The following is a 23,922-nucleotide window of genomic DNA, read 5'->3' on the forward strand; positions in this document are numbered from 1 at the left end:
TTTCATACATTTCTGACAGCTCGGCAAAGATCGATCGCATTTGATGCGTCTAGATCGACATGTTGCGCAACCGGTCAAGGAATACATATCGAAGTCTGAAGACCCCCTTGTTCTGAAGGTGAATCATTGTATACAGAGACAGAGAAGGATTTTCATCTGCGAATATGCAATGACTAGCCATTTCGCGCGGCTTTAAGGACAGGAATTTCCGAAGTCGTCGGTGAAGACGGTGTACATAGAACGAAGTTTGCCCCACGTAGAGAACCGATTCTCAAAGATCCGCGCTAGCAGTTTCGCGCTCCAAACAATCCAGACGCTCAAGATACATCCTGATAGGACCGCTATCTTCAAGTAAATGCCACAATACTACACAATACTTATCAAACGCCTCAATTGATATGATTTTTTCAGATTATATTAGAAATCGAATTGTTGAAAAGTTCTCGATCCAAAGGACCCAGTCTTCCAAGGTTGGAAGTATGGATAACTTGGCTATAAAGGGCCTCACCCCTGAGCAGATGTCATTTTTCACTCAATGTTCTCTCTCTACATCTGCAAACAGCTCAGATTACTAATTTACGTCCTCTTTTGAGACTCAGTTTTTACTCCTCTACCTCTATCTCAAACAGGTTTAATATGGTCCAAACACTCGAGCTCTGGGGTCATTGGGGTGCTCCAAACCCTTGGTAAGTGACCTATAACTTCCAACGTTGCTAGCTTAGCATAACTTACATTCGCGTTAATGCACACAGGAAAGTAGCCCTGGTCTTGGAAGAATTGTCTCTTCCCTATGATATTCACTATATAGAATTGAATGAAACCAAAACTCCATCCTACTTGGAGATTACCCCTAATGGTCGTCTGCCGACGCTCAAGGATCCTAATACGGGAGTCACACTTTGGGAGGTAAGCAGCTGTTTCACTTTCATGTTTTGAGGTTGACTGTGCTGACTATAAGACGTAGTCCGGTGCTATTATTCTCTTTTTGATAGACCAATACGACAAGGAGGGCAAGATCACCTACAAGGATTCTCCTGAAAAGTATCTCTGCCAACAGTGGCTCGCTTTTCAGATTTCAGGTATGACTTCCTCTTTATATCCCTTATATTCCTTGACCCTAGTTCTAATATATATTATACAGGCCAAGGCCCATACTTCGGTCAAGCAACATGGTTTGCCCGCTTCCATCCCGAAAAAATTCAATCCGCAATCGACCGCTACGTCAACGAGATCATCCGAGTAATCGGCGTCATTGACCTCGGTCTCCGCCGAAATACTGCCCCCGGTAATTGGCTTGTAGGCGACAAGTGTACTTATGCAGACCTTTCCTTTGCCACTTGGGCTTCGGTGGGATATGGCTTGTTGAAGGAAGTGGGAAAGAATGAGGGGCTTGAGAAGGATTACCCCAAGTATTTTGAGTGGATTGCGAAGATGGAGGAGCAGGAGAGTGTGAAGAAAATTCGAGATTTGATGAACCAGGGAAGAATTGCGCACGGACTGAAAGTGTAATACCCATGTCTGCAAAAGACCATGTCTTTTTTGTTATCAGGTAGAATATAAAATTTTCCTACTCCGGCAGTATGCTCATGAAGCCCTAAAAACTGTCTGTGCTCATACGTAGTTCTGTACATCGAGCATACATAGTATTTCTGCACCCCAGGGATTTTGACAAGTGACAACATAGAATTCATTCCTTTTCAAGTTTAAACATAAGAAATTAGTAAAATTAACATCGATATCAACGTATTAAGGCTCTGTGTCGATATGGAGCATTGCGGCGTCGGATTGATGGTCTCCACTTCTTTCCGCCAGCTTAAAAAAAACGAAGCAGTGACATCAAAGCTCCAACTCTGCACAACAACCGCCACCCATCATCTCCCTACCTCCTCACGACCAACAATATACATATCCCCCCTGAAATCCGATCATCAAGCTTGAATCATACCTTTAGACATTGATAGAATGCCAAACATTCGACCAACACCCACGATCCTCCTMCCCCGCCTCCCCGCCAAAACTCTCGTCGGCCTCGATCTTCTCAGCTTCACATCCACCGAACAGTTCTATGGGATTAGTGACCTGACGCCTGGCTGGCATTTCCTCTACACGGGCACAACAGAGAGTTTCTCGATACGCTGCGGCGCATGGTTCTATGTCGGTAATATCCCACAAGACTCGACGGGTAATAGTAACAGCATAATACTACACAGCGGTACCGCTACACCCGGCCCGCCCGAAATCCGAATATGGCGATGGGACCAAGATATAGAGACCCTCGTACCCATGCGCGGCGACAATGACGAAGATCGCCTAGAGATTATGCGCTGGAAAGCCAACCTCGGCGGATTACGACAGATGGGCGCATTGTTCAGCTACAAAACCAAAGGCATTCCCGAAAATACAGAGATCGATGAAGATGATGCTACGGATCAGCCTGTGCACAAGGATTGGATACAATTGACGAATCGAGTGACGCCGGAAATCGTGTCGCGTATATTGGGTACGCCGTTCGCCGATGATGATGGTAGGCCGAGTTGGAGTATAAATTCAGCGAGTACGGCGGCGCGAGATGCAGATAATATTCCTGGAATTACGGCGGAAATAGCTTCAGAAGTCAGGACGAAATCGTTTGGAGGCGGGCAAAAAGAAAAAGAAATAGAGCTCCAATTCCTACCTATCGACCTGAAACGGACGTGGCGGGAAGGTGCAGTTGGGCGTGAGAGAACAGAGGCAGCGCAGGACAGATCGTGGGCTTTGGGAGATTTGGTCAACAGATATAGTCTCCCGGACAACGATGAGAAGAAAGGCGAAGGCGAGATTTTGGGAGAGTTGCAGATTTGTTTTCTCATGATCCTGACGCTTATGAATTATTCGTGTCTTGAACAATGGAAACGACTGTTATCGTTGATATTGACATGTCGCACTGCAATTACAGAACGAGAGCCGTTCTTCAAGGACGTGCTTCAACTCCTGCGACTACAGCTCCGCCATTGCGAGGATGTTGACGGCGGTCTTTTCGAGATGGACGGGGATTACGATGGGAATTTCTTACGGAAGCTGTTGACGGAGTTCCGGCAGACTATACATCGATTACAAGGAGCGGATACAGTCCGGCCAGAAATGAATGCGCTGGAGCAGTGGGTACGAACGGAATACGGATGGGAATTACGCAAGGACTCTATAATGCGACGAGGGATGTTGCAGCTTGAAGATGGGGAGCAGGTCGAAATGGAGATGAGTGGTGCTGATGAGGATGATGAGACGGGCGAGTATGCTCCTGTCATTGTCGATATGGGAGAAACCGTGGAAGAAACGACTGAGGTCGACACACCTATGGACTAATTCCAAACCTAGAGTCCCATGTATTATATGATACCCAATGCAAGCAAAAAGAATTTGAAATCATAAATGCCATTTTTCATCTGATATAGAAATTTGACATATTCGTTGCCCACACTAACCCCTGCCTGATGAAATCGTACAAACAAGGGCCGTAAAGAAAAGTATCCCGGGATTTCTCTCCATCTCCTTTTTCGTCGTGTGCACATGGCAGTGAAGCTTTGACGCTTTTTCGCAAATAAAAAATATGATCGGTTCCATCCAGCCTCTAGTCTGTAACCCGGGAATATTGTTGATACTCGTAAAGTCGGAAAGAAACCAATTATCTCTAGGATTCAAAGCACACTTTCAACCCAAGTGGCCAACAAAGTCTCTTCTGTCATGACAAATGAATATGCTTATTTTTTCCACACATGAACACACAAGTCAGACGCCCCCCTTCCAAGCAGAAAGTAACAAACACGATAAACGAAGAAGAAAAAACAAAACAGAGTCTGTTGGTTTTCTTCGTTTAACGGTAAGATTTCTGGTAACGAGCGCGAGCACCTGGACCACCGAACTTCTTGGGCTCGGCCCGTCGGGAATCGGCGACGAGGAGTGTGCGGTCGTACTGGAGGAAAGCCTGCTTGAGCTGGTTCTTGGAGTGCTCGTCAACGAATTTTTGGTAGTAGGCGACGATGGACTTGGCAATAGCCTGGCGGATGGCATAGATCTGGGAGACGTGACCACCACCGGTGACGCGGACACGGATGTCGACACCGGCGAACTTGTCGAGGCCAACGATCAAAAGGGGCTCGTAGACCTAATCCAATTAGAATCTTTCATCTCATCTTTCCCACTTGTTTGTATGTCTGCGATCGTACCTTGAAGCGGAGCTGCTCGGGCTTGACGAGGTTAAGAGGCTGGCCGTTGACCTTGATGAGGCCCTTGCCTTGCTGTAAAAAAAAAGCGGTCTCAGTAATTGTTCTTTCGCGACCCAGTCTTCCCAAATTCGCATGTCTTTTCTTGTATTTTCCAAACCAAATCAATCGTCGCTAGAGGGATGTTCAATTCGTACCTTGGTGTGGGCGACTGCGGTAGCTATATTGCGATAAAAAATTTAACGTTAGTTGTTATCACTCATTAAAATCCACTTTGCTCATCGAATCGCACATACCAGTCTTCTTCTTGCCGAAGCATTGCACACTCTGCGTAGAAGCCATTATGGGTGAATAGTATGGCTTTGGCCGGAGTCAAAGGGAGAGTGTGTGTCGTCGAGGGAGGGTTGGTTGATCTCGTTCAAACTGATCTCGGTCTCGCGATATTGAAGATGGACGGGCAATTCGCACACAGTGCGGGTTTTCGCTTAGTGTTTCAGCTAGTACGCTTTAGGGTTTCTTTTTCTCGATTGTGAGCTAGCCTTTTTGGGGGTCCAAAGTCATGTGACTTAGTGCCAAGAATGTTCTCCAGCCAAAAGTTCGGAGCAGCGACGGAGACCTCATCAGTGAGAAGAACAGAGACCTCTACAGATATCACCACATTTTCTGGTGTTCTCGCCGGGAGTCAATTGTCCTCGTTTGCAATAAAGGACACCTGGATATTGCTCTCATAGAGCTGGCATCGGCACCATGTCGCAGACCCTAGGAAAAGTTAGTACCAAACAAACTCTTCCAACAGCTCCAAACCACAACTATCGAATTCGAACGCAACAACTAACACAATTCAGACACGTCTCGCCTATTCCAGGACATGGCACTATATCGACGTCGGCACAGATGGCCGTTCCCTTGGCCGCGTCGCCTCCGCAATCGCAATGCATCTCATGGGCAAACATAAACCTATCTACGACCCATCCACGGATTGCGGTGACTACGTTGTTGCTGTGGGATGCCACGATTTACATACAACCGGTAAAAAACGTTTGCAAAAGAAGTACTATACGCACACGACGCGGCCCGGTAGCTTGAAGAGCATGACTATGGATAAGATGTTTGAGAAATGGGGTGGTGGTGAGGTTTTGAAGAGGGCTGTCAGGGGCATGTTGCCTAAGAACCGTTTGAGGGATAAGAGATTGGCCAGGTTGAAGAGTAAGCTTTCCTGATGATGCGTCAATTGGGGACAATTCATCAGTAGGAAATTACGAGCAATCGCTGACTGACTGCCATAGCATTCGAAGGCCTCCAACACCCCTACAAGAAGAACATCATCAAGATCAGTGGCACAAGCGTGCTAGGACCGAACCACCTGCCCGAGATCAGAAAAGTTTTCGAAAAGGTCAAGACAACTACAGAATCAGCTCCGGCCTCTTAATGATTCTGACTTCTGCTTGTCATGTACACCATATATCTTTCTCTTTCTTGAAAATCTTGTTTTATTTTTCTGGGTTTTTCTACAGCGCATGGACGGAGTCTTTGGCATTTTATTCTTTCCTCTTTGCTACTGTGGCATCTACCTGTATCTTACTTTTCAATCAGGTGCCTCATACATTGTATATCAGGAGTATTAAACGAGACCTTTCTCTAAATGAAATAAAGTAAAGTAGATTGATGATATATACATTAAATATGTACCAAGTTAACGCCCGAAACACCCTCTAAGCGCTTGTAAAGAAATGATGTCTGTTTCAGCTGACAGCTCACAACTTGGCCTTGGAAGTGCGAGCTACGGTGCACTTGATAAGTCCGTTGGGACCGGACTGGGGAGCAAAGACTTCGGCATCCTTGCCTGTGTTCTTGATGCCCTTGTGCCATTTCAAGTCTGTAGAACAAATTATATTAGTCACAGTTGACTCTCAAGGAGATATAAGGGTTGAAACGTACCAACTTCAAAGTAATGCTTGTTAGGCAACGAGTACTCCACCGTCTCGACCTGCGGCACAACAGCCAAAATCTGATCAGCCATATTGTACATGGTAGCCTGCACACTGGCGCTGTTCTCCTTTGCGAACGTGCTCAGCGTAATCTCTCGTGCAGCACTCCATGCATTATCGAACCGCGCAGAATCAGCCTGTACCTCGGCCAAGCTCGAGAAATTCTTCCAGTTCCATGTTGCATCGACCTCAGTGCTGAGAATACGATCCCAGACTTCTGGTAAAGTAGTGTACTCGTCGCGCACGAATCCCCAGAATTGTGAGCCAGTGGACTTGAGGACGTGCAACCCCGAGATTGTGGAAGCGATCTGAATGCCCTTGCCCTCGGCAACGTCAACCTGGACATTGCGGGTTTCAGCGCCGTCGCGCAGGAAGGAGTGAGGGTGTGGCTTGCCGTCGATGGTCATGCGGGTCCATCGGTGGGTGATGATGCTGACATGGGCGGCATGGATATGGCTGTATTTTTCGATGAAGTGCGATCCGATGATGGACCCAAAGACTTCGGGTGTTGTGACGGGGTGTTGTTTGGCGAGGATAAAGATTGTGTTTTTGATGGAGTCTGTAGCGACGACGACGCTGTTGTCGGCTTTGGTGTAGCTGTAGATAATTAGTCGCGTGTACAAGATCAATAGATAGGGTGGAAAGCGTACGAAACGTCAATGTCGCCCTCCAAAAGGCAGCAGACGGTCATCTCAACCACGGTCTGGAAGCCGGTCTTTTCATCGCGGTGGACCTTGTAGACACGGACATTGTCCTTGCCGTAGCGGGCAGCAGCAAGCTTCGTAGACATTTTGTGGTAGGCTTTCGTGAAATGATTTAGGATACTCAGAAATAGTGAAAAGGTGCTGGTAGTCAAATATTAGCTATATGGCCAGGATAGATCGAGTAGAAGCTTGGATGAAGCATAGGAAACCCTGAATGCGGCTTATCTTGCGATTGCCTCCGTATCAAGATATGACGATAGGCGTGGAGATAAGGGATTGCACAACTTACTTTTGTTTTAGAATCAGGGTATGTTTCTGATTTCGAGATCTGCTGTAATATTCACAAAGAACATTCAAGCAAGAACGACTGGCATGGGTGTATAAATGTTAAATAATCAATGAAGCGATATCTATCTAATCGACCCAATCGGCCAGCTCCGACACCCGCCAAACGCGAATGGCTAGGCCGGCGCCGCTTCTTATTCTTAATTCCTGAGCCCGCGATCCGATAGCTTGAACTGATTCATACTTTGGCAAACACTGGCTTAGCTCCGCGGCGACGGCCGGGATCATTGACAACATATTGAAGATATATTAACTATATCTTGGCTGTTATAATGCCAAAGTCGGAGGCGCATATTTCAGACAACATCGTATGATCTTTGTGATGCTCGAGTTATCCCCGCCTCTTTGACAACTGGAACGCCTGTTTCTTGTCCCGAATTGCGCCAACCGTGCGGCCCTGGGCGCTTTGATCTTTATTTTATGCGATTCTATGTGCAATCGCATTCACAAGTGATTGGGGGAGCTGTTATAAAGCTCGACCTTGGAACCCGGCCAATCAACGGGCAGTTTCAGGGAGCAGCATTGACAACAGTGTGATCGAGACTAATATACAGATATCGCTTTCGCCAGTAATTGTCAATTGTAGAGAGTTGTTTATACAATTGTACCAGCGGATAGAGTTGAAAGTTGGAACAAGGGGAAGCAGCGGAGGAATGCCAAGACTATTTATGTCAGTGCCTGAGGCTGATGATCTGGAGAAGCGTTGCGGGATACCTCAGACCTCACATGCCACAACAACCAAAGCCACTGCCCATTCTGGCTTGTCAATGCAGACTCGTCTCTACTATAATTGATCCTCTTCTGTTTCTTTCGCTACTGCCCTTAGCAATGGGACCGCTTGTATTTATGTTTAGTGTTTAATCGATCTGTCATTTCCCCGAGATTCAGCTCGTGCTAGTCCAAACAGCCAAAAGCACTAGATGTCCGCTGCCATCCTCAAATACACTTGAACCCCCCGCTAAGAAAACGAGCCATCGATGCGACCCTCTCCGAATTTTCGCTCCGTCGTTGCCAGGTGATACGCGTTGCGACCATCATATGGAGGGAACCCATGGCGTCTGCGTACAATACCGGGAACTCGGCGACACCAACTCAGTCTCGAGCACTTGGCGCTGACGGCAGGCCAGTCTCCAGGAGTCATGACGATGGAGGAGCCACTACACCAGCAGCCAGCTGGAACGATGCCGCTTCACGGTCAACCCGTGCTGGGCGCTCCGCCTCTGGTGGGAGCAGCTCTATCAGTACTCGCGGTGGAGCTTCACTGGCACCATCAGCGCAACCGGGGAGTTTCAGTCTGGAGTTGAAGAGCATTCAGAATTCTCGAAGTGTGACTCCACGCCAGGATGCTGTATCCCCATTTCCTCGACTGCCAAATACCATGGAGGAAGACGAGCCAGTCGTCGATACGACCGAACAACGCCAGGCTGCCATACGGGATAGGATAGCGAAGGAGATGAAAATAAAAGTCGGGACGGAGAACATGCTAGAAGCACTGTTGACGAAAAACGCAAAACAGACTAAAGATCAAAGGCTTCGAGTCGAGTCGGAGCTGAGTTCGTCGAATAGAAAACTTGCAGAGCTCAGGCAGGAACTGGAGGACGAATTGATGCGCTCACAGACCCCTTCAACACCACAACGCAGTCGACTGTCTGCCTTGTTTCGTGGAAGTCCGATGCGTTCACCGTCCCGTGCCACAGATTCTGCGGACGACGACATGGAGGGGGCAGATGGAGAAACGGAGTCACCGACCTACGTTCTAGCAGAGACATTACAGGCTTTGGAGTTGGAAGGAATGGCACCAGATTACTACATTGAAAGAGCGAATAGTTTGGTCGAATTGTTCAAGCGTCATCCAACGTTGAAATACGACCTCGAGTGGTCAGTATTTGGGCAGCGAGTTCAAATGATGCTTTTGAGTGATAGCAGGGAAGTAGTAGCGGCTGGGTACCGCTTGACCCGCTATGCTATAGCAGATAGAGCTTCCATCAGAACGATTCGCCGTCTACATACAGATGAATTAGTCACCTTATCTCTGGTTAAGGAGAGCAAAGCGAGTATCGAGAGAGAACAGGCCCTGAAATTTGTTAGAGCTTTTCTTGATGTTAAAGACGGTGTGCATGAGATTTCGAGAGCAGTGGTTCGAGCTATCGTTTCTGTTGCGGAGCACCATGAGGATAGGTTACGAAATATATCCATCATGACCTTGGCTGAGATTCTGATCAAAGATCCAGGCTTGATTGCATATGCTGGGGGAATCGGACCGCTTCACGATGCCCTAGCGGAAGGGACATTCAGCGCTTCTGAAAGTCTAATAGGAAGCTTTCTACACATTATGGACACTCCACATAGGCGACAATATCTTCACGGTGGTCGAGAACTTGAGGCAGTCCTCACTCCATTCACCGACTCATTCTCGGACACGGTTCGCTCAGGGCGTCTTAAATCCTCGGCAAAGGCGATTTCGGCCATGCTTAAGACCTGGCCCGGCTTGCTTGTACTTGCACGCGATAAGTCCAAGCCACTTTCATCGTTGTTGGAATCACTCAATTACCCTGATCCTACCGCCAGGGACCTCATACTGGAGCTGCTATTTGATGCGCTTCAAATCAAACCTCCCTCCTGGTCTTCATCTTTCCTCGCCGGCAGACGTCTGACGACATATGGCAGAGTCACCAATCTTCGATCAGATTCAGATAGCAAGCAGTTGCGTGTCTATCAGGAAAACGATAAGAACAGATTCGACCTGACCGCACATTTCTCGGCCCTGGTTCTGGCGACTTTGCTTGAGGCTGACTTAGTCAAAGCTCTATCCGGCCTCATCGAAGTGGAGGATAACCAATCTTTAAAGCGAAAGGCCACTCTGCTTCTTACAGAAGTGCTGAAACTAGCTCAGCACTCCCTCCCACGATCCGTCAGCTTCAGTCTTCAGGTTCTCCCTTCTCTACTGCCGGCAGCCGTCAAATATGACGTTGAGAACCACGAAATATCGACCTCGACTATCTACCAGATTGAAAGCATCAATCGAATTTTGGCGCGGTCTGGTTCCCTTACAACCACATCGGGAAGATATGCTGTTGTTGACGAAGATATCTCTGCTTCCCTTTTATCTGGGGAACCAGCGAAGAATAGGCTCAATCCCGCAATGGACGAAGCCTCGTTTAGAAATCATATTCTTGAGACACAAGTCTTGAATCATGTCAATTATGTCAAATGGAAATGGGATCTGATACTTCGCATTATCGAAGGTCCACTAACAAATCCAAAAAGACTCGAAGAAGCCATCAAGGGCTCGAAATTCATGAAGCGCTTGATTGGGTTCTATCGACCATTCAAATATAGGTTCTGCATGATACCAAACACAAAGCCAAACCAACGTTATGTTCGAACAGGTTGTGCCTTGTTGCGTACTTTGATGCAAACTCCAGAAGGAATCAAGTACCTCGCTGAAAACAAACTACTCCGTCAGATTGCAGAATGTCTTGCTCAGGTTGACAGAATGAGTGGTCTCACCTCAGCCTCGCCTCTCTTTTCTAAGGAACAGATGGGAAGTACGTTGAGTGGTGGCTATTTTGCCTTACTAGGCGTCCTGAGTAGTGATACCAAGGGTCTATCGATGATGGAACGATGGCATATGACTAACATGTTCTATCATATAATCGAGCTGAAAGACCGGGCTGATCTCATTCAGGCTCTTCTTGGAAACATGGATTTCACTCTAGAAAGTCATCTTAGGGTGCTTCTATCCAAAGCGCTCACTGCAGGCAGCAAAGAAATTCGACTCTTCGCAACCAAGCTGCTGCGCAAATATGCCGTCGGTCATCATCTAGCAGTCAACAATGTTGTCTGGGTTGTCAGAATGCTTGTAACCCAGTTATACGATCCCGATGTTTCCGTCTGCGAGATCGCCGTGAAGATTTTAGAGGAGGCTTGCAATCAGCGAGAGTATCTAGAATACGTTGTCAAATGTCGGCCGTCACTCGATCATCTTGGAGAAATCGGAGCTCCACTTCTTCTTCGATTTCTTTCAACTTCCGTCGGTTATCACTACCTAGATGGCCTCGACTATATCACGCAAGAGATGGATGACTGGTTCCTTGGCAGAAACGATGCTTACGTTGCACTTGTCGAAGCTTCACTTTCACGCGCTTACGTCGACCATCCTCGACGACAGACATCATCATTTGCACCCGACGACATTGTTGAGATGCAAGACATTGGCGTTGTACCACCGCACTTCTACCGCGAACTAGCCCGTACGTCCGAGGGCTGCAAATTGCTTGAGCAATCCGGCCATTTTCTTGAATTTGCCAGTACTATTCGCGATTTCGATCTGAGCGAAGAAGACCCCGAGGCCCTGTTGAAAGTGAAAGGGTGTTTGTGGGCAGTAGGAAATGTCGGCTCGATGGAACTTGGTGCTCCTTTTTTGGAGGAGACAGAAATCGTGCAGGATATTGTCAATATTGCCGAGCGTGCTGATGTGATCACGATGAGAGGTACCGCCTTCTTTGTTCTGGGCCTCATATCACGCAGCCAGCATGGGTTGGAAATGGTCTATGAGGCGGGTTGGGATGCTGCTGTTGACGAGCGTGGTGGTTCGCTGGGACTGTGTCTTCCGCGACGTTTGGAGAAGTTGTATCACGTATGAAGCTTCCCCTCGGTTTGCTTTCTATCAATCTGCTAAAATACTTTTAGTTATCATTCGTCCCCCACAAACGTGACCAGGAACTCAAGCGTCTTTCACAAGAAATATTCAAGACTGCAGCGACCGACACTGATCCCATAAACCAGCGCATCTTGAAGCTGATCGTCGACATGGGCAATACTGTCTTGTCCAAGCGATCAGCCAACGACCTGCACGGGTATGTTTCTTCTTTCCGAACAATAATGCATGTAGTCAGACCTCTAACGCGTCGAATATAGCATCAAAGCCAAACACCCCGAACAATTCCGCCAAGTTGAACTCTTCCAAAAGACACTGACCATCCTCGAAAGCCACCATTTCAGATTACCTGCCCGCCGATTTGCTTTGGATTTGTTTGATAAGAGCGTCATGAGACGGGTGGTTCTCGAAGAGGACGAGGACTCGTATTCCGAGTCAGATTCGTAGTACTACCTATGAAACAAAACTCTTTTTCGCATTTCGTTTATTTCTTCTTGTATATATTTGTATACCCAGGAAGCATTTCGGTCCATGTCTTCAGTATTCGCATGTTTGTCGCATTTGAAGGATTATATGTGCTTGCTTTTTTGGGCATAGGGCTTGCATGGTGGCTGCATGCATAATTTATCCGAGTGTAACGATTGGAATGGAATGATTGACACGGCGTAGAAAATTAACATTCCTTCGAAGGTCCGTAACATTGGAAGTCATACAAAGTAGAAGGAGATCACATGTCGTGTCCGATCAGATAAGATAAGATCTTCGGTCTTGCGTCAATCGATCTCCATCCACTGCCGGCGGCGCTTATCGGACCCAACTTCATCATCAACATCCTCCACCATCGCCAGACCCCAACTCCCATGATCACATACCAGACGAGCGCGCACATTCAGACCACTCTGTCGCACTCAATAAAAAATGATTGCCAACATCTCGTCATCGCTTCATAACATATTCACTCACACATGAAACGAATCCGCTCGATCTGTACATCTCACCATTCCATCCTCGGGGTGGGGCATCATCGTCATCACCATCACCGCCAACGATGTCGATGACTCCATACAACGAGCGAGATCTCTATCCATCCAGCAGCAATCCCGACGATGGAAATGAATCAGTAGATTCATCAGATACTCAGGATAATGCTACACCTACGACTGATGACAGTGCTGGCAGTAATTTCGCAAAAGATTCGTCCCGGATTGAACCGCATACTCTGATACATCTGTTCCAATGCCCGCTTTGCTCGCTACCACTGCGAATCCCCTTTCGTCTTCCCTGTGGAAAGACGATCTGCCGTTCTTGTCTGCCGCCGTTGAAGCGAAGGGAAGGGATTTCGTATTTGCAGGGAAGTATTAATGGTAGTAGTGAAGGCCGAAGGGAGGAAGGGTTCGTGTGTCCTTGGAAGGATAAAGGATGTGGGAATGAGCAGATCCCGGCTGAACATGCGCTGGATGATTGTGGGGTTGATGTTGTCTTGGGAAGAATTCTGGATGTTTTTGAGAAGGTGGTGAAAGATTACGAGGATGGACAGCGGCAGTGGGCTGGTACTGATGTGTGTGTGCGGTGGAATACAACGACGCTTGCTGCTGAGGAAGTCGTTGAAAACAAAACAGAGAGTAACGAAGCGATGATATACCCTACGAAACAGGTACATAAAGCTACCTTACGCGCTGGTCGCTACTTGGGTACATACCTGCTGGCTCGGGAAGGGGGTCTACCCTACGATGCGAAAGATGTCATCTACGAGGAAATCACGACCATCAATGACCCAGAAAAAGAATTACTTAACGATGACTCAAGTACCAAACTCGATGAATTCATATATGAACAGCTCAAAACCGCAATCAGAGACGAACTCGACTGTCAAGTATGCTACAGCCTGATGTACGATCCTTGCATATCTCCCTGCGGCCATAGTTTCTGTTACGAATGCGCGAACCGCATCAGAGATAACTCCAACCTCTGCCCTCTCTGTCGGAAAAAGATGTACATCTCCTTCCGTGAGGGGTCCGATCCAGTTCACGCTGTTCTACGTTGTTTGCTAGACGCCTTCTACACCGACGAAATCAAAGCTCGGAAGGAAGCCATCGAGGAAGATGGAACATACGATGATGACGAAATACCTCTATTTGTCTGTACGCTAGCGTTCCCATCAACACCAACATATCTTCACATCTTTGAGCCGCGTTATCGCCTTATGATCCGTCGCGCACTAGATTATGGAAATAGTAAGTTTGGTATGGTCATTCATAACCTTTATCATGATCTAGCGGCGCAGGCGCATCCAGATCATCCGCCGGAGCCATTTATGCAATTCGGAACGGCTGTTAGAATCGAATGGAGGGACTTTTTGCCTGATGGTAGGATAATGTTGACTGCTGTGGGGACACATAAATTTAAAGTACTTCGTTATGGAATGCTAGATGGATATTATCGCGCTCACACGCAGCGCGTCGATGACATCAGTCTCGCAGAGGAGGAAATCCTAGAAGCACGTGAATTAGCAGCAGCGGCGAGCCGAAATAATCAAACGGCAGATAGCTCGCCACTCAACGCACTATCGACTCCACAGCTGATGCAGATCTGTATGGACTTTCTCGAAAAGCAACGCACAAACTCTGCGCCGGCGGTGCGTGAAAGAGTCAATAGGGTGTTTGGTCAACCGCCTACAGACCCAGCCATCTTCCCGTATTGGTTTGCGAATGTTCTACCCATACCGGACGAAGAGGCATACAAAATCATACCCTTGACTAGTGTGCGCGAACGACTCAAAGTTGCAGCGACATGGCCGGATATGCTTGAAGATAGTGGATGGTACGTTTCCTTCTCATCTAACAAAGACGTTAAGCTCATCAATCACCAGGTCAATATCAACCTCCTCCTGCACCATACTGTGACTCCTCATCCCCTTTCTCTTGATCAGCCTTTTTAGTATTATTTTCATCGGTCAGCGGTATACATTTACCTACTCTACTTCATCCTCGTCCACCGTTCCCTTTTCGGCTTCGTTTGGCGACGTCCCGGTACGTGAATCTTTAGCGACGAGACGGTTTGAGAACGATACACACACTGCAATGACATATGTGCCGCAGACGATCATTGTTGGAATAACGATGCTCGTATTGACAGTACGAGTGATGAATCAAATGACGCATGTGCTGCATTTGAGAAGGTTGGGGCAGGCCGCGAGGAGGAGAAGAGGCATACTTCGCTGACCTGGAAAGTCGAGTTCTTCTGGCTCATTGAGCAATATCAATTGCGATTTACAGCCACCGCAACCCCAGTTGATCAAAAATGTCAACCAGGGAAAATGAGGCGAAAGAAGAGGACAAAAAACGCCACGAAGTGAATGAAGCATTTGACGACCGTTGATAGAATCCTTGACTATACAACGCATTGAATCGGGTTGATATGGCTTAGATCGACTAAGAATTTACTTTGTACATACTCTCCTCTCTGACAAGACTTGTTTTGTCGACAGTGATTTACACAGGGCTTCCTGGGTTGTTACAACTGGGCATGGAATCCCTACCTGTACTCATCTGTACCTAAATATTATATTTCATTTATAGAAATCAAAGGCTTGTAGTCACTTCAAAACAGTTACCGAACAAACCACTAGTTCAGCTGATTGTTAATGATTGGAGCGAAAAACAGTCCGCCAAACGGATTGTATTCCTATAATTTCATCTAGTATGAAATGAGCAGTTCTCGACTTCGATGTTTATGGAAGTTTGTCTGTTTGATTCGTTGAGAAACAGGCTAGTTGCCCTCTAAATCGGATTAAATTACAGTGATTGAGTAAACACAAGACGGGTCTCGAAGTCCCCTGTAGTGTATGATCGGCTTTTCGAAATTTGAAACAAGATTATATGGAATGGAAGAGAGAAGCGGAAAAAAAGCCCAGGAAAAGACGCCGTCGCATGCTTTATTACAAAGAAGTTCTATGTGACTGTGATGGAAATTGAAAGATCACTCCGATTCTTCATCTGACCGATCTTCTCGTCCAGGTCTCGAATTATACTCTGCGAGATCTTCATCGGCTTCTGCGTCGGCATCGGCATCTGCGCTGACTTGTGTGTTTCCAACCTCGTTCTCTTCCTCCTCTTCCAACTGTGCCGGAGGAGGGGGTAAATTCTTCTTAAACTCAGGGTCCACATTGCCCCGATGAAGACTTCGCTTGTAGATCTCAGCTTCATCAGGGTCACGGACAGTAACGTGGATCTGATCAGCTTGGTCTTCTCGGCCAGATGATTCACCGTGGCTACGGGCCAATCCCGCCTTTGCGATTTTGCGAGCTCGTTCAGGAGCGAGTCGCATCTTGCCGAGAATTGGGTAATAATAGGCAGCCTTTATGCCGCTATCAGTAGCTTGGCTTGATGAGGCTTTGGCAGGGTCGAATAGTGTCAAAGCGATGTCGCGCTGTTTCTGCTCCGAGTTCAGCTGTTGAGCCTTCGTAGAATATGTTCGTAGTCTGTCGTAACGATGGAACTTGCTGTCTCCATCATCGTGTGTGTACAAATCCTCATCATCCCTGTCGTTATTGAGAAGGTCGAGGTTTTTCTTGATCTTGTTCGCGGAACCCTTCTTCTCCGGAACAAACAAGTCGTAGTCCCATGGAATTGGTCCGGGATCCTTGTAAAGTGCAGGGTTATTTTTGTGCAATTGAGCCTTTGCGCTGTGTTCCTCGAGGACATGCTCAGGTGGCGCTGATGGGTACAACAGACCGACATCAATTCTATCGTCGCGTTTTCCTGCAGCTGGCAACAAAGGGGGTTTATCGAACTTGAATTGAACGAAGCCACCTGGATCTGGGTATCCCTGCAAGTCCGGTAAAACTGGGAAAAATCCAACGGGCTTGAGTTTCGGGTTATCCGGGTGAACAGGGTGTGCCCATGCATCTATCTCAGGTTTCTGTGGTGTATGTCCTTTGATTCGCTCAGCAGTATCCTCCCCAGTATGTTTACTTTGCGGATATGCGATATCAAAACCTTTCATGAGGTATTTCTTGATGTATACGGGATCATCGTTGGCCAGCTTGGTCTTTTCTGACGCACGTGGTTTGACTCTTCCAGCCGCAGGTTTGAAGCCACCAGGGCCTCGTTGTTCCACGGCAATGTATTGAGTACGACGAAGAAAGCTGACGTTGACATTCTTCACAGCCGGATTTTTGAGTTGATCAAGCGAGACTAGGAATGGTAGGTCGCGAGGGTCAGGTGGTGGTGGATTTTCCGGCATCAGAATAGCTAAGCAGATGTCAGAACGTTGCAAAAGCGTACTAAGTAGTTGAAACATACCACTTTCATCACCCAAATGAAGACCTGGTATTCCAACCAGATCAATTGGCATGCCACCCTCAGCATCAACATCAACACCTGGCTCCTCTCGCCGAGCCATGTTCGAAGCATAGCCAGAAGCTAAGAATCGCTGCAGTCCTTCATGAGGTATGTCCAAGAATTTTGGAGGCATCTCTGGGGGCGGAAGGTCATTTCGGTATCGAAGCGACGCGATATATTCCTGGTGGAAACCCTCAGCAGGGCGGGTTTCCTTTGTCTTGGACATTTTGTCGCGAGGTCGCAAGTTGACTACCAACTCGCTGGTGACCTAGATAGGAGTCGATATGAAGATAACGCCCAGTTCCAAATCTACCAGCAGTGCTTTCTGTAAGTTGGCTGAGCGAATATGCGCAGATGAACAATGAAAAGGTGCTTGTAAAACCGCCGTATGTTTCGCAGACTTCGGAGTCAATAAAGGTAAGTGTCAATTCATGCTATTCTGCTGTTATCCACCGCCTGCCACGTACACATTAGTCGATTTACGGAACAACAATGTTCCTTACAATCCACCGATCACATGACTACCCCACAGCAGACGCGCCACGATGGCAGCCATGTCGTAATTGACCAATCAGAGCAGCTGCTAGTAAGATCTATGTAAGATCACCTTGACATATGACCTCAAACCTATCTCTTCAAGCGTATTAGGCTGAAAAGGCGGATGATAAATTTATACCGAAACTCTAGACTGATTCTCAGTAATCACTGTATCTTTTCAGACTCCGAGGATAATGCTCTATTCTGCTTAATCCGGAAGCTGTTTAGCCGGCGCGCACGCTTGACGTCACGCGCGAGATGAACTTGCCTGGTACAAGACGATCAATTTTCCGGCGCAAAACTTGCTGGGAAGATCATTTACACGACAGGCAATTCGCCAAGGGTGTCGCTCCATATACATGTGTGGGAATCCGGACTTAACAGCCGGTAGAAAAGTGTTGAACCATCACGGCACTTGTTTGTAAAGTCGGATACTTTTCTTGCTCCCGTGGCGAGCGTTTCGGTCCCATTTTCTCCAAGATATACTGGTCGGTAAAAGAATGTGAAGGTGGTCAGATGATGAGTAGCACGGTCATGATACGCATGCAGAACACTTGAGCAATCCGGATACAGCTTGACCTGATATGTCCTCGTATATGTACCTGAGTAGTGATGTATCTCCACATTGGTCAAAGAGACAGCTCGACTGAACATCCTGCCCAACTCTGTATCGCTTCACCAAACGTGATTGGCAGGAAGGGACCACGCAAAGTACACTAAACCAAGGTGCTCGAGCAGGATCTGCAAGTTTTTCAAGGCCACATCGTCGACTGAATTGGAAAGTTGGCCAAGCGAACCAGGTATGAAAATGAGAGAGTGATCCACAGAAATAACCTGTCAGACCCGACAGGATGTTTCGGGGGCTAGAAATCCAGGCAGTCTCATGGGGTGTTCAGCGATCGCCTCTCGGACTACGCCAGCCTGACGCATGAAATGGCGGGACTTGCAATAACCTCTTCGTTTGACGCAGACAACAGACGTTCTATTGTAGACATTGAATAGATTCAAGCGGAGGAAGAATTCGATGAATTTTGATGATGATGAATAATGACTGGGCTGACATAAACTTGTTATCATACCCAACATCAATTAATACGGTGAACGAGTGGACTTTGAGCCCCTCATATTGGTCTCTTTTCATGGGGCTTATTTGCCCATAATCTTGGAACAGTTCATGTCTTGCACTATGACACGCAGCCAAACCGTAATGGCCTAGAAAACCCTTTGTATATGGCGAATGTCCCGGCTTCCTCTCGCATCCCTTGACAGGCATTTTCATGAACCACTTGCACTTAAGTCTTGCTTTCTGTCAGATACATGAATGAAAGTCTATTCTAGACTACTGTTGTCTCTCCATGCATAAAATCGTGCACAATGTCGACTTTTCCTCGACAGATACTTCCAAAGGGTGATTTTGATAATCCCCATGCAAATGATGTCTTAGTCCCCTCGGAACCCGCACGGTCGGACTCTACGCGGCAGACTAAAAAGACTTCTACGGCATGCTCAGCCTGTAAACACGCCAAACGAAAGGTAAGATTGGACTTTTGACACCTTGCAAGTAGGCATTGAAGCGCTGTGGGTCGGTGAGCGCAGGAAGCTACGATGTTTTCACAATACTTGACGCCATATTCATTAGCAACCATCAGCGCTAATGTCAATTTCTGTCAATAGTGCAGTGGACGACCTTCACCGTGCAATGCATGTAGGCGAGCTGGATCCGAATGTATTTTCGATGAGGCGGCAGATATGAGACGCAAAATCGCTGTGAAACGAACCGTCTCTGAACTTGAAGGGTATAGGGAGCTATACTTTTCTATCCTCGAGATGATCAGAGCTCAAGACGAAAGGTTCTTTGGGCGGTTTGTGACGGCGGTTCGCTCAAATGTTCCCTTGGATGACATTGCCGACATGGTCTCACAGAGTATACACGAGATGAGGTACGGAGAAATGCGTTCAAGGAGTCCGTCATCTCCCTTGATGATCAGGGCAGGAACTGGTCTCTTGACGGGCCAGCGACCGTCAAACACTCGCTCACAACATTCCCGCATGAACCTGGAAAATATATGCGACTTACCTGTATATAAAGAATTAACAAATTCTCTGAGCGGTACTTGACAGACTTTTGGAAGAACGCGTCTCAAGTTAGGCCCAGCGGCCTACTGGCGTAAGCAAATCGGTGGCTGTTATTGTCCATGACGAGGGTCCGAGGTTCTTATCACACCTCTATGCGCACATGGCAAATCGTACAATGTACAGATGACCTGACCTCTGGATATCTTTATATAGAGTCTAGAGCACGACACGCCGCAAATTGCATACTAAATCGTCCTTGAACCACCAATATGTCAATTAGCATAGTCTTTTCGAGAAGGTCACGGATTTCGATCTGGGAGTTTCCGAGTGCCGTAAAGGTGCGAGGTATCACCTGCAATAGACACTAAATAGCAGACATATAATCTTTCACCTCAGAATGCGTTCAAACAAAAATATGCCAGGTCCGAAGTCCTTGAGACTCGGGAGAGGAAATAATTTATGCGTGCATATATGACTAAGCAGCGGCGATAAGATAAGCACAAGGACTTGGCGCGCTCAAGCGAACATTTTGAAAACCCTCAAAATTCAATTTGAATGTGGCTCCAACCTTAGATCCAACCAGGACCATTAAGAACGACCGGCAACGATCGCCATAACCGGATACTCTTTTCCACCAGCGCTGTTCGGTTTCGAGCGTCATAACTCCATTTTCACAAAAACCGCCAATCTCAATAACCACCCACACAATGTCGTACGACGAGCGCTCCAATGCGCGCCCTGCTCTGGGTGATGAGTCCGACGTCGAGGAGGAGGCCTTGGTCAACGACTACCGCGAGCAAGTTCACTTCGATGATGGAATGAGCGACCTCGACCGTACTACTTCACTCGGTGGTGCGTCTCAAACCCAGGACCTTCAAGCACAACTTGCGGCGGCCGCGACCCCGCTCGAATACCAGGCTACTTTGGAGACAAAATTTGCCAGCTACGACAACTACTGCAGTCTGTTCCATTACATTCTCAACTCGGAGGGTCCTGTTGATTTGGAAGTTCCTTCGGTATGTGGATACAATAACATAAAACCACTGATCTATAAATTTTGTTTTTGTGGTTGGAGTGACCTGACTAATTCCTGCGTTTTCTTCGCATAGTACTACTGGGCTTGGGATGTCATCGATGAATTCATCTACCAGTTCGAGTCTTTCTGCCGCTACCGCAACCGTGTAGCTCGCACCGGATCCAACGAGGAGGAGGCTCAACTCCTCCGGGAGAACCCCAACACCTGGGGCTGCTACTCGGTTCTCAACGTGCTATACTCTTTGATCCAGAGATCACAAATCAACGAACAACTTGCTGCCATCAAGCGTGGGGAAGACCCATTGACTGTTGCCGGGGAATATGGCTCACGTCCATTGTACAAAATGCTTGGATACTTCTCCATCATTGGACTGTTGCGCGTTCACTGCTTGCTCGGTGACTTCAGCCTCGCCCTCAAGACTCTCGACGACATTGAGATGAACAAGAAGGCCATGTTCGCCCGTGTCATGGCTGCCCACTTCACAACATACTACTACGTGGGTTTCTCCTACATGATGATGCGCCGCTATGCCGACGCCATCCGCATGTTCAGCCACATCCTCGTTTATGTGTCGCGAACAAAGAACTTCCAAAAGGGCAGCAACCAGTACGATGCCATCACCAAGAAGAACGACCAAATGTACGCTTTGATCGCTATCTGCGTTGCCTTCCACCCCACTCGTCTTGATGACACCATTCACACTGCCCTCCGTGAGAAATACGGCGAGCAATTCCACCGCCTCCAACGTGGTGGACCTGAGGCCTTGCCTCTGTTTGAGGAGCTCTTCCGCTCTGCATGCCCCAAGTTCATCAGCCCTACTCCCCCCGACTTTGACAACCCATCCGTCAACATCGACCCCGTTGACCACCACACCGCCATCTTCATGGACGAGGTCAAGAATACCCTCTTCAACCCCACTGTCAAGTCCTACTTGAAACTCTACACAACCATGGACTTGAGCAAGCTTGCCGGCTTCTTGGATGTTGAGCCCGAGAAGTTGCGCGCATGGCTTCTTGTGAACAAGCAGCGCAGCCGTCAAATCCGCTGGGTCGAAGGTGGCTTGCTCGAGGGCGAGGCTATCACTGCTAGTGACTTGGACTACGCCATTGAAGGCGATCTCATTCACATCAGCGAAGCCAAGGCCGGCCGAAGACTTGTTGACTGGTACTTGCGTAACTTGACTCGTACCTACTAACTTACTTTCTCTCTCCGCGTCTAGACTTCACTTCTTTGATTAAAAGTTATATTCACATCAACCTCCTCTTCTCTTCTATTTTGTTTTTTTGGTGCTTGTGATCATCCTTGAGGAGTCGGCGTATTGTCCCTTCGATCTTATCATGTACTTTTCATCGAAGAGTATTCTTAATCTTTTCGATTTACTATTTCTTTTCCTTTCTCCAATTTATATGTTTGAGTTGTGTGCATTACTGTGACTGGGTCCGTCCATTTGATTTTTATGGATTCTGGGACACATAAGGAACGGGAGATGAAGGCAATGCACGAATCGGATGAGAATTGATGATCAAAGGAAGTCAACCGGGATGAAGGAATGGGAATACATTCTCTGGGGCATCGATGCAACGATCACCTCAAGGGTCAAGAAGTTGCTACCGGAGAGGAATACATTTGGCGGGGATTGAGTGCGAAGGCTGCCCAGCGTCACTCGTGGGAGTTGCACTATAAGGATCGTGTAGCGTTGTTCGACGAATTGATGAAGGCATGAGGAGGATCAGATTCATTTGGTAGATAGATATCAATGTCAGTACATGAAGGTATGATTCATTCACGGACTGTTGTTAAATTAGTCCGCTGCTTCCCACTGCCTACAGGGAAGTTATGGTTGAACCATTTTTTCTCAACTATAATAGCGACACCAGACTTTGTTGCGTCCGCCCTAAACTCAAGAGATGTAATAAAGACTGATTTGACTTATCAAAGCATGCCACAGATTCAAATAGTCACTTAGCGTTGAGAAATATGAGTTCGCGAACGAATTCGGGAGTTACCGAGATGTCCCTTTTCCGCCGCTTCCAGGTCTCACAGACACTCGAAACACCGTAATTTACCATTATTCATATGCTACTGCTGACCAGTGTTGATGAAAGAAACATTCATTTCATCTTCGGCATCGACTTGCAGAGTCAAAGAAATGCACTACAGATAATCGGGTAAAGACACCTGATCAGAACTTGCACTCAGGTGATCTGGCCATGCCCCGAATAGCATACCGTATGGCGACCAATCATTCGTAGGAGACTTTCACCTCGCGGAGCTGTCCGTATTTCGATGAAAAGTTGATGGCTCTAAGAATGTTTAAGGAATGAATTCGTGCTTAGATGCTTTGGATTTTCAGAAGTCCTCGACACGACTCAAGGGGTTCCGGGGGTGATTTACACGGCATCTGATATGGCATTTGAGGCAGACCCTAACGAGGCCAGTGACATGCCTTTTGTTTCTTTATCTCGGAGCAACAATTCAGTAGTAGAGAAGTCTAAAAACAAAACAGTGTTTCGTATCATTATCTATCTTTGAGTTCATTCAACCTGAGGAGCGTTCCGCATCACCTGATCAAAGAAACCCTAAAGCAGAGGTGATTGACAATGGATCCCAGACTGTATCTTCCCAGTAACATCGAGACTCAAAGATTTGCTTTTTGTCTCAACAAATGTTTTCTTTCTCTCAAGAAAACGGTACAAACCAAGAATACTGGAAGCCGGAGAATAGATCGCTGCTCCAAACACAAGGTACCGGAAGAGTGTAGTTACTCGTATGGCTGAAAACAAATCTGCTAGCACGATTCGCTTTTCAAATATCATACAAATCATTAGGCTTCTCTTTGATACAGATCTTGAGACACCTCTTTTGGTGGTGTCTCCTTGGAAGTGCTCGAAGCGAAAAGACAATCATATCTTTTGACAACGTAAACCTCAATTTGTTTGACGGTACAATGAGCATTGATAAAATAGTGCTATTAAGCACTAGAAGTCAAAGATTGAGAGACCAAATTCAGGGCAGTCATTGTGTGTTGGAACAAA

At 47.3% G+C, this 23,922-nt stretch overlaps 9 protein-coding genes across 9 annotated transcripts; 6 read left to right on the forward strand and 3 right to left on the reverse strand.

The window, feature by feature from the left end:
* Nucleotides 1–636: 636 nt before the first annotated feature.
* Nucleotides 637–1,509, forward strand: BHQ10_006206 (uncharacterized protein; the record flags this gene model as incomplete). The annotated part of the gene is made up of 4 exons (XM_040878767.1): nt 637–686; nt 753–906; nt 965–1,079; nt 1,142–1,509. 4 exons carry the CDS (start codon nt 637–639, stop codon nt 1,507–1,509), a joined length of 687 nt encoding a protein of 228 aa, XP_040734710.1.
* Nucleotides 1,510–1,962: 453 nt separating this feature from the next.
* On the forward strand, nt 1,963–3,342 carry BHQ10_006207 (uncharacterized protein; the record flags this gene model as incomplete). Its single annotated transcript, XM_040878768.1, has 1 exon — nt 1,963–3,342. One exon carries the CDS (start codon nt 1,963–1,965, stop codon nt 3,340–3,342), a length of 1,380 nt encoding a protein of 459 aa, XP_040734711.1.
* Nucleotides 3,343–3,850: 508 nt separating this feature from the next.
* On the reverse strand, nt 3,851–4,541 carry BHQ10_006208 (uncharacterized protein; the record flags this gene model as incomplete). Its single annotated transcript, XM_040878769.1, has 4 exons — nt 3,851–4,141; nt 4,203–4,274; nt 4,397–4,419; nt 4,496–4,541. 4 exons carry the CDS (start codon nt 4,539–4,541, stop codon nt 3,851–3,853), a joined length of 432 nt encoding a protein of 143 aa, XP_040734712.1.
* A 405-nt stretch (nt 4,542–4,946) lies between these two features.
* BHQ10_006209 (uncharacterized protein) lies at nt 4,947–5,628 on the forward strand (the record flags this gene model as incomplete). Its single annotated transcript, XM_040878770.1, has 3 exons — nt 4,947–4,967; nt 5,045–5,405; nt 5,486–5,628. The coding sequence occupies 3 exons, from the start codon at nt 4,947–4,949 to the stop codon at nt 5,626–5,628; spliced, it is 525 nt and encodes a 174-aa protein (XP_040734713.1).
* Nucleotides 5,629–5,953: 325 nt separating this feature from the next.
* BHQ10_006210 (uncharacterized protein) lies at nt 5,954–6,977 on the reverse strand (the record flags this gene model as incomplete). The annotated part of the gene is made up of 3 exons (XM_040878772.1): nt 5,954–6,075; nt 6,138–6,784; nt 6,838–6,977. The coding sequence occupies 3 exons, from the start codon at nt 6,975–6,977 to the stop codon at nt 5,954–5,956; spliced, it is 909 nt and encodes a 302-aa protein (XP_040734714.1).
* A 1,310-nt stretch (nt 6,978–8,287) lies between these two features.
* Nucleotides 8,288–12,343, forward strand: BHQ10_006211 (uncharacterized protein; the record flags this gene model as incomplete). The annotated part of the gene is made up of 3 exons (XM_040878773.1): nt 8,288–11,875; nt 11,929–12,095; nt 12,157–12,343. 3 exons carry the CDS (start codon nt 8,288–8,290, stop codon nt 12,341–12,343), a joined length of 3,942 nt encoding a protein of 1,313 aa, XP_040734715.1.
* A 601-nt stretch (nt 12,344–12,944) lies between these two features.
* Nucleotides 12,945–14,834, forward strand: BHQ10_006212 (uncharacterized protein; the record flags this gene model as incomplete). Its single annotated transcript, XM_040878774.1, has 1 exon — nt 12,945–14,834. One exon carries the CDS (start codon nt 12,945–12,947, stop codon nt 14,832–14,834), a length of 1,890 nt encoding a protein of 629 aa, XP_040734716.1.
* Nucleotides 14,835–15,874: 1,040 nt separating this feature from the next.
* On the reverse strand, nt 15,875–17,464 carry BHQ10_006213 (uncharacterized protein; the record flags this gene model as incomplete). The annotated part of the gene is made up of 2 exons (XM_040878775.1): nt 15,875–17,148; nt 17,200–17,464. 2 exons carry the CDS (start codon nt 17,462–17,464, stop codon nt 15,875–15,877), a joined length of 1,539 nt encoding a protein of 512 aa, XP_040734717.1.
* Nucleotides 17,465–20,558: 3,094 nt separating this feature from the next.
* BHQ10_006214 (uncharacterized protein) lies at nt 20,559–22,082 on the forward strand (the record flags this gene model as incomplete). Its single annotated transcript, XM_040878776.1, has 2 exons — nt 20,559–20,867; nt 20,961–22,082. The coding sequence occupies 2 exons, from the start codon at nt 20,559–20,561 to the stop codon at nt 22,080–22,082; spliced, it is 1,431 nt and encodes a 476-aa protein (XP_040734718.1).
* Nucleotides 22,083–23,922: the final 1,840 nt, after the last annotated feature.

The sequence above is a fragment of the Talaromyces amestolkiae genome, assembly GCF_001896365.1.
Source record: "Talaromyces amestolkiae strain CIB chromosome Unknown scaffold11.1, whole genome shotgun sequence".
NCBI lineage: Eukaryota > Fungi > Ascomycota > Eurotiomycetes > Eurotiales > Trichocomaceae > Talaromyces > Talaromyces amestolkiae.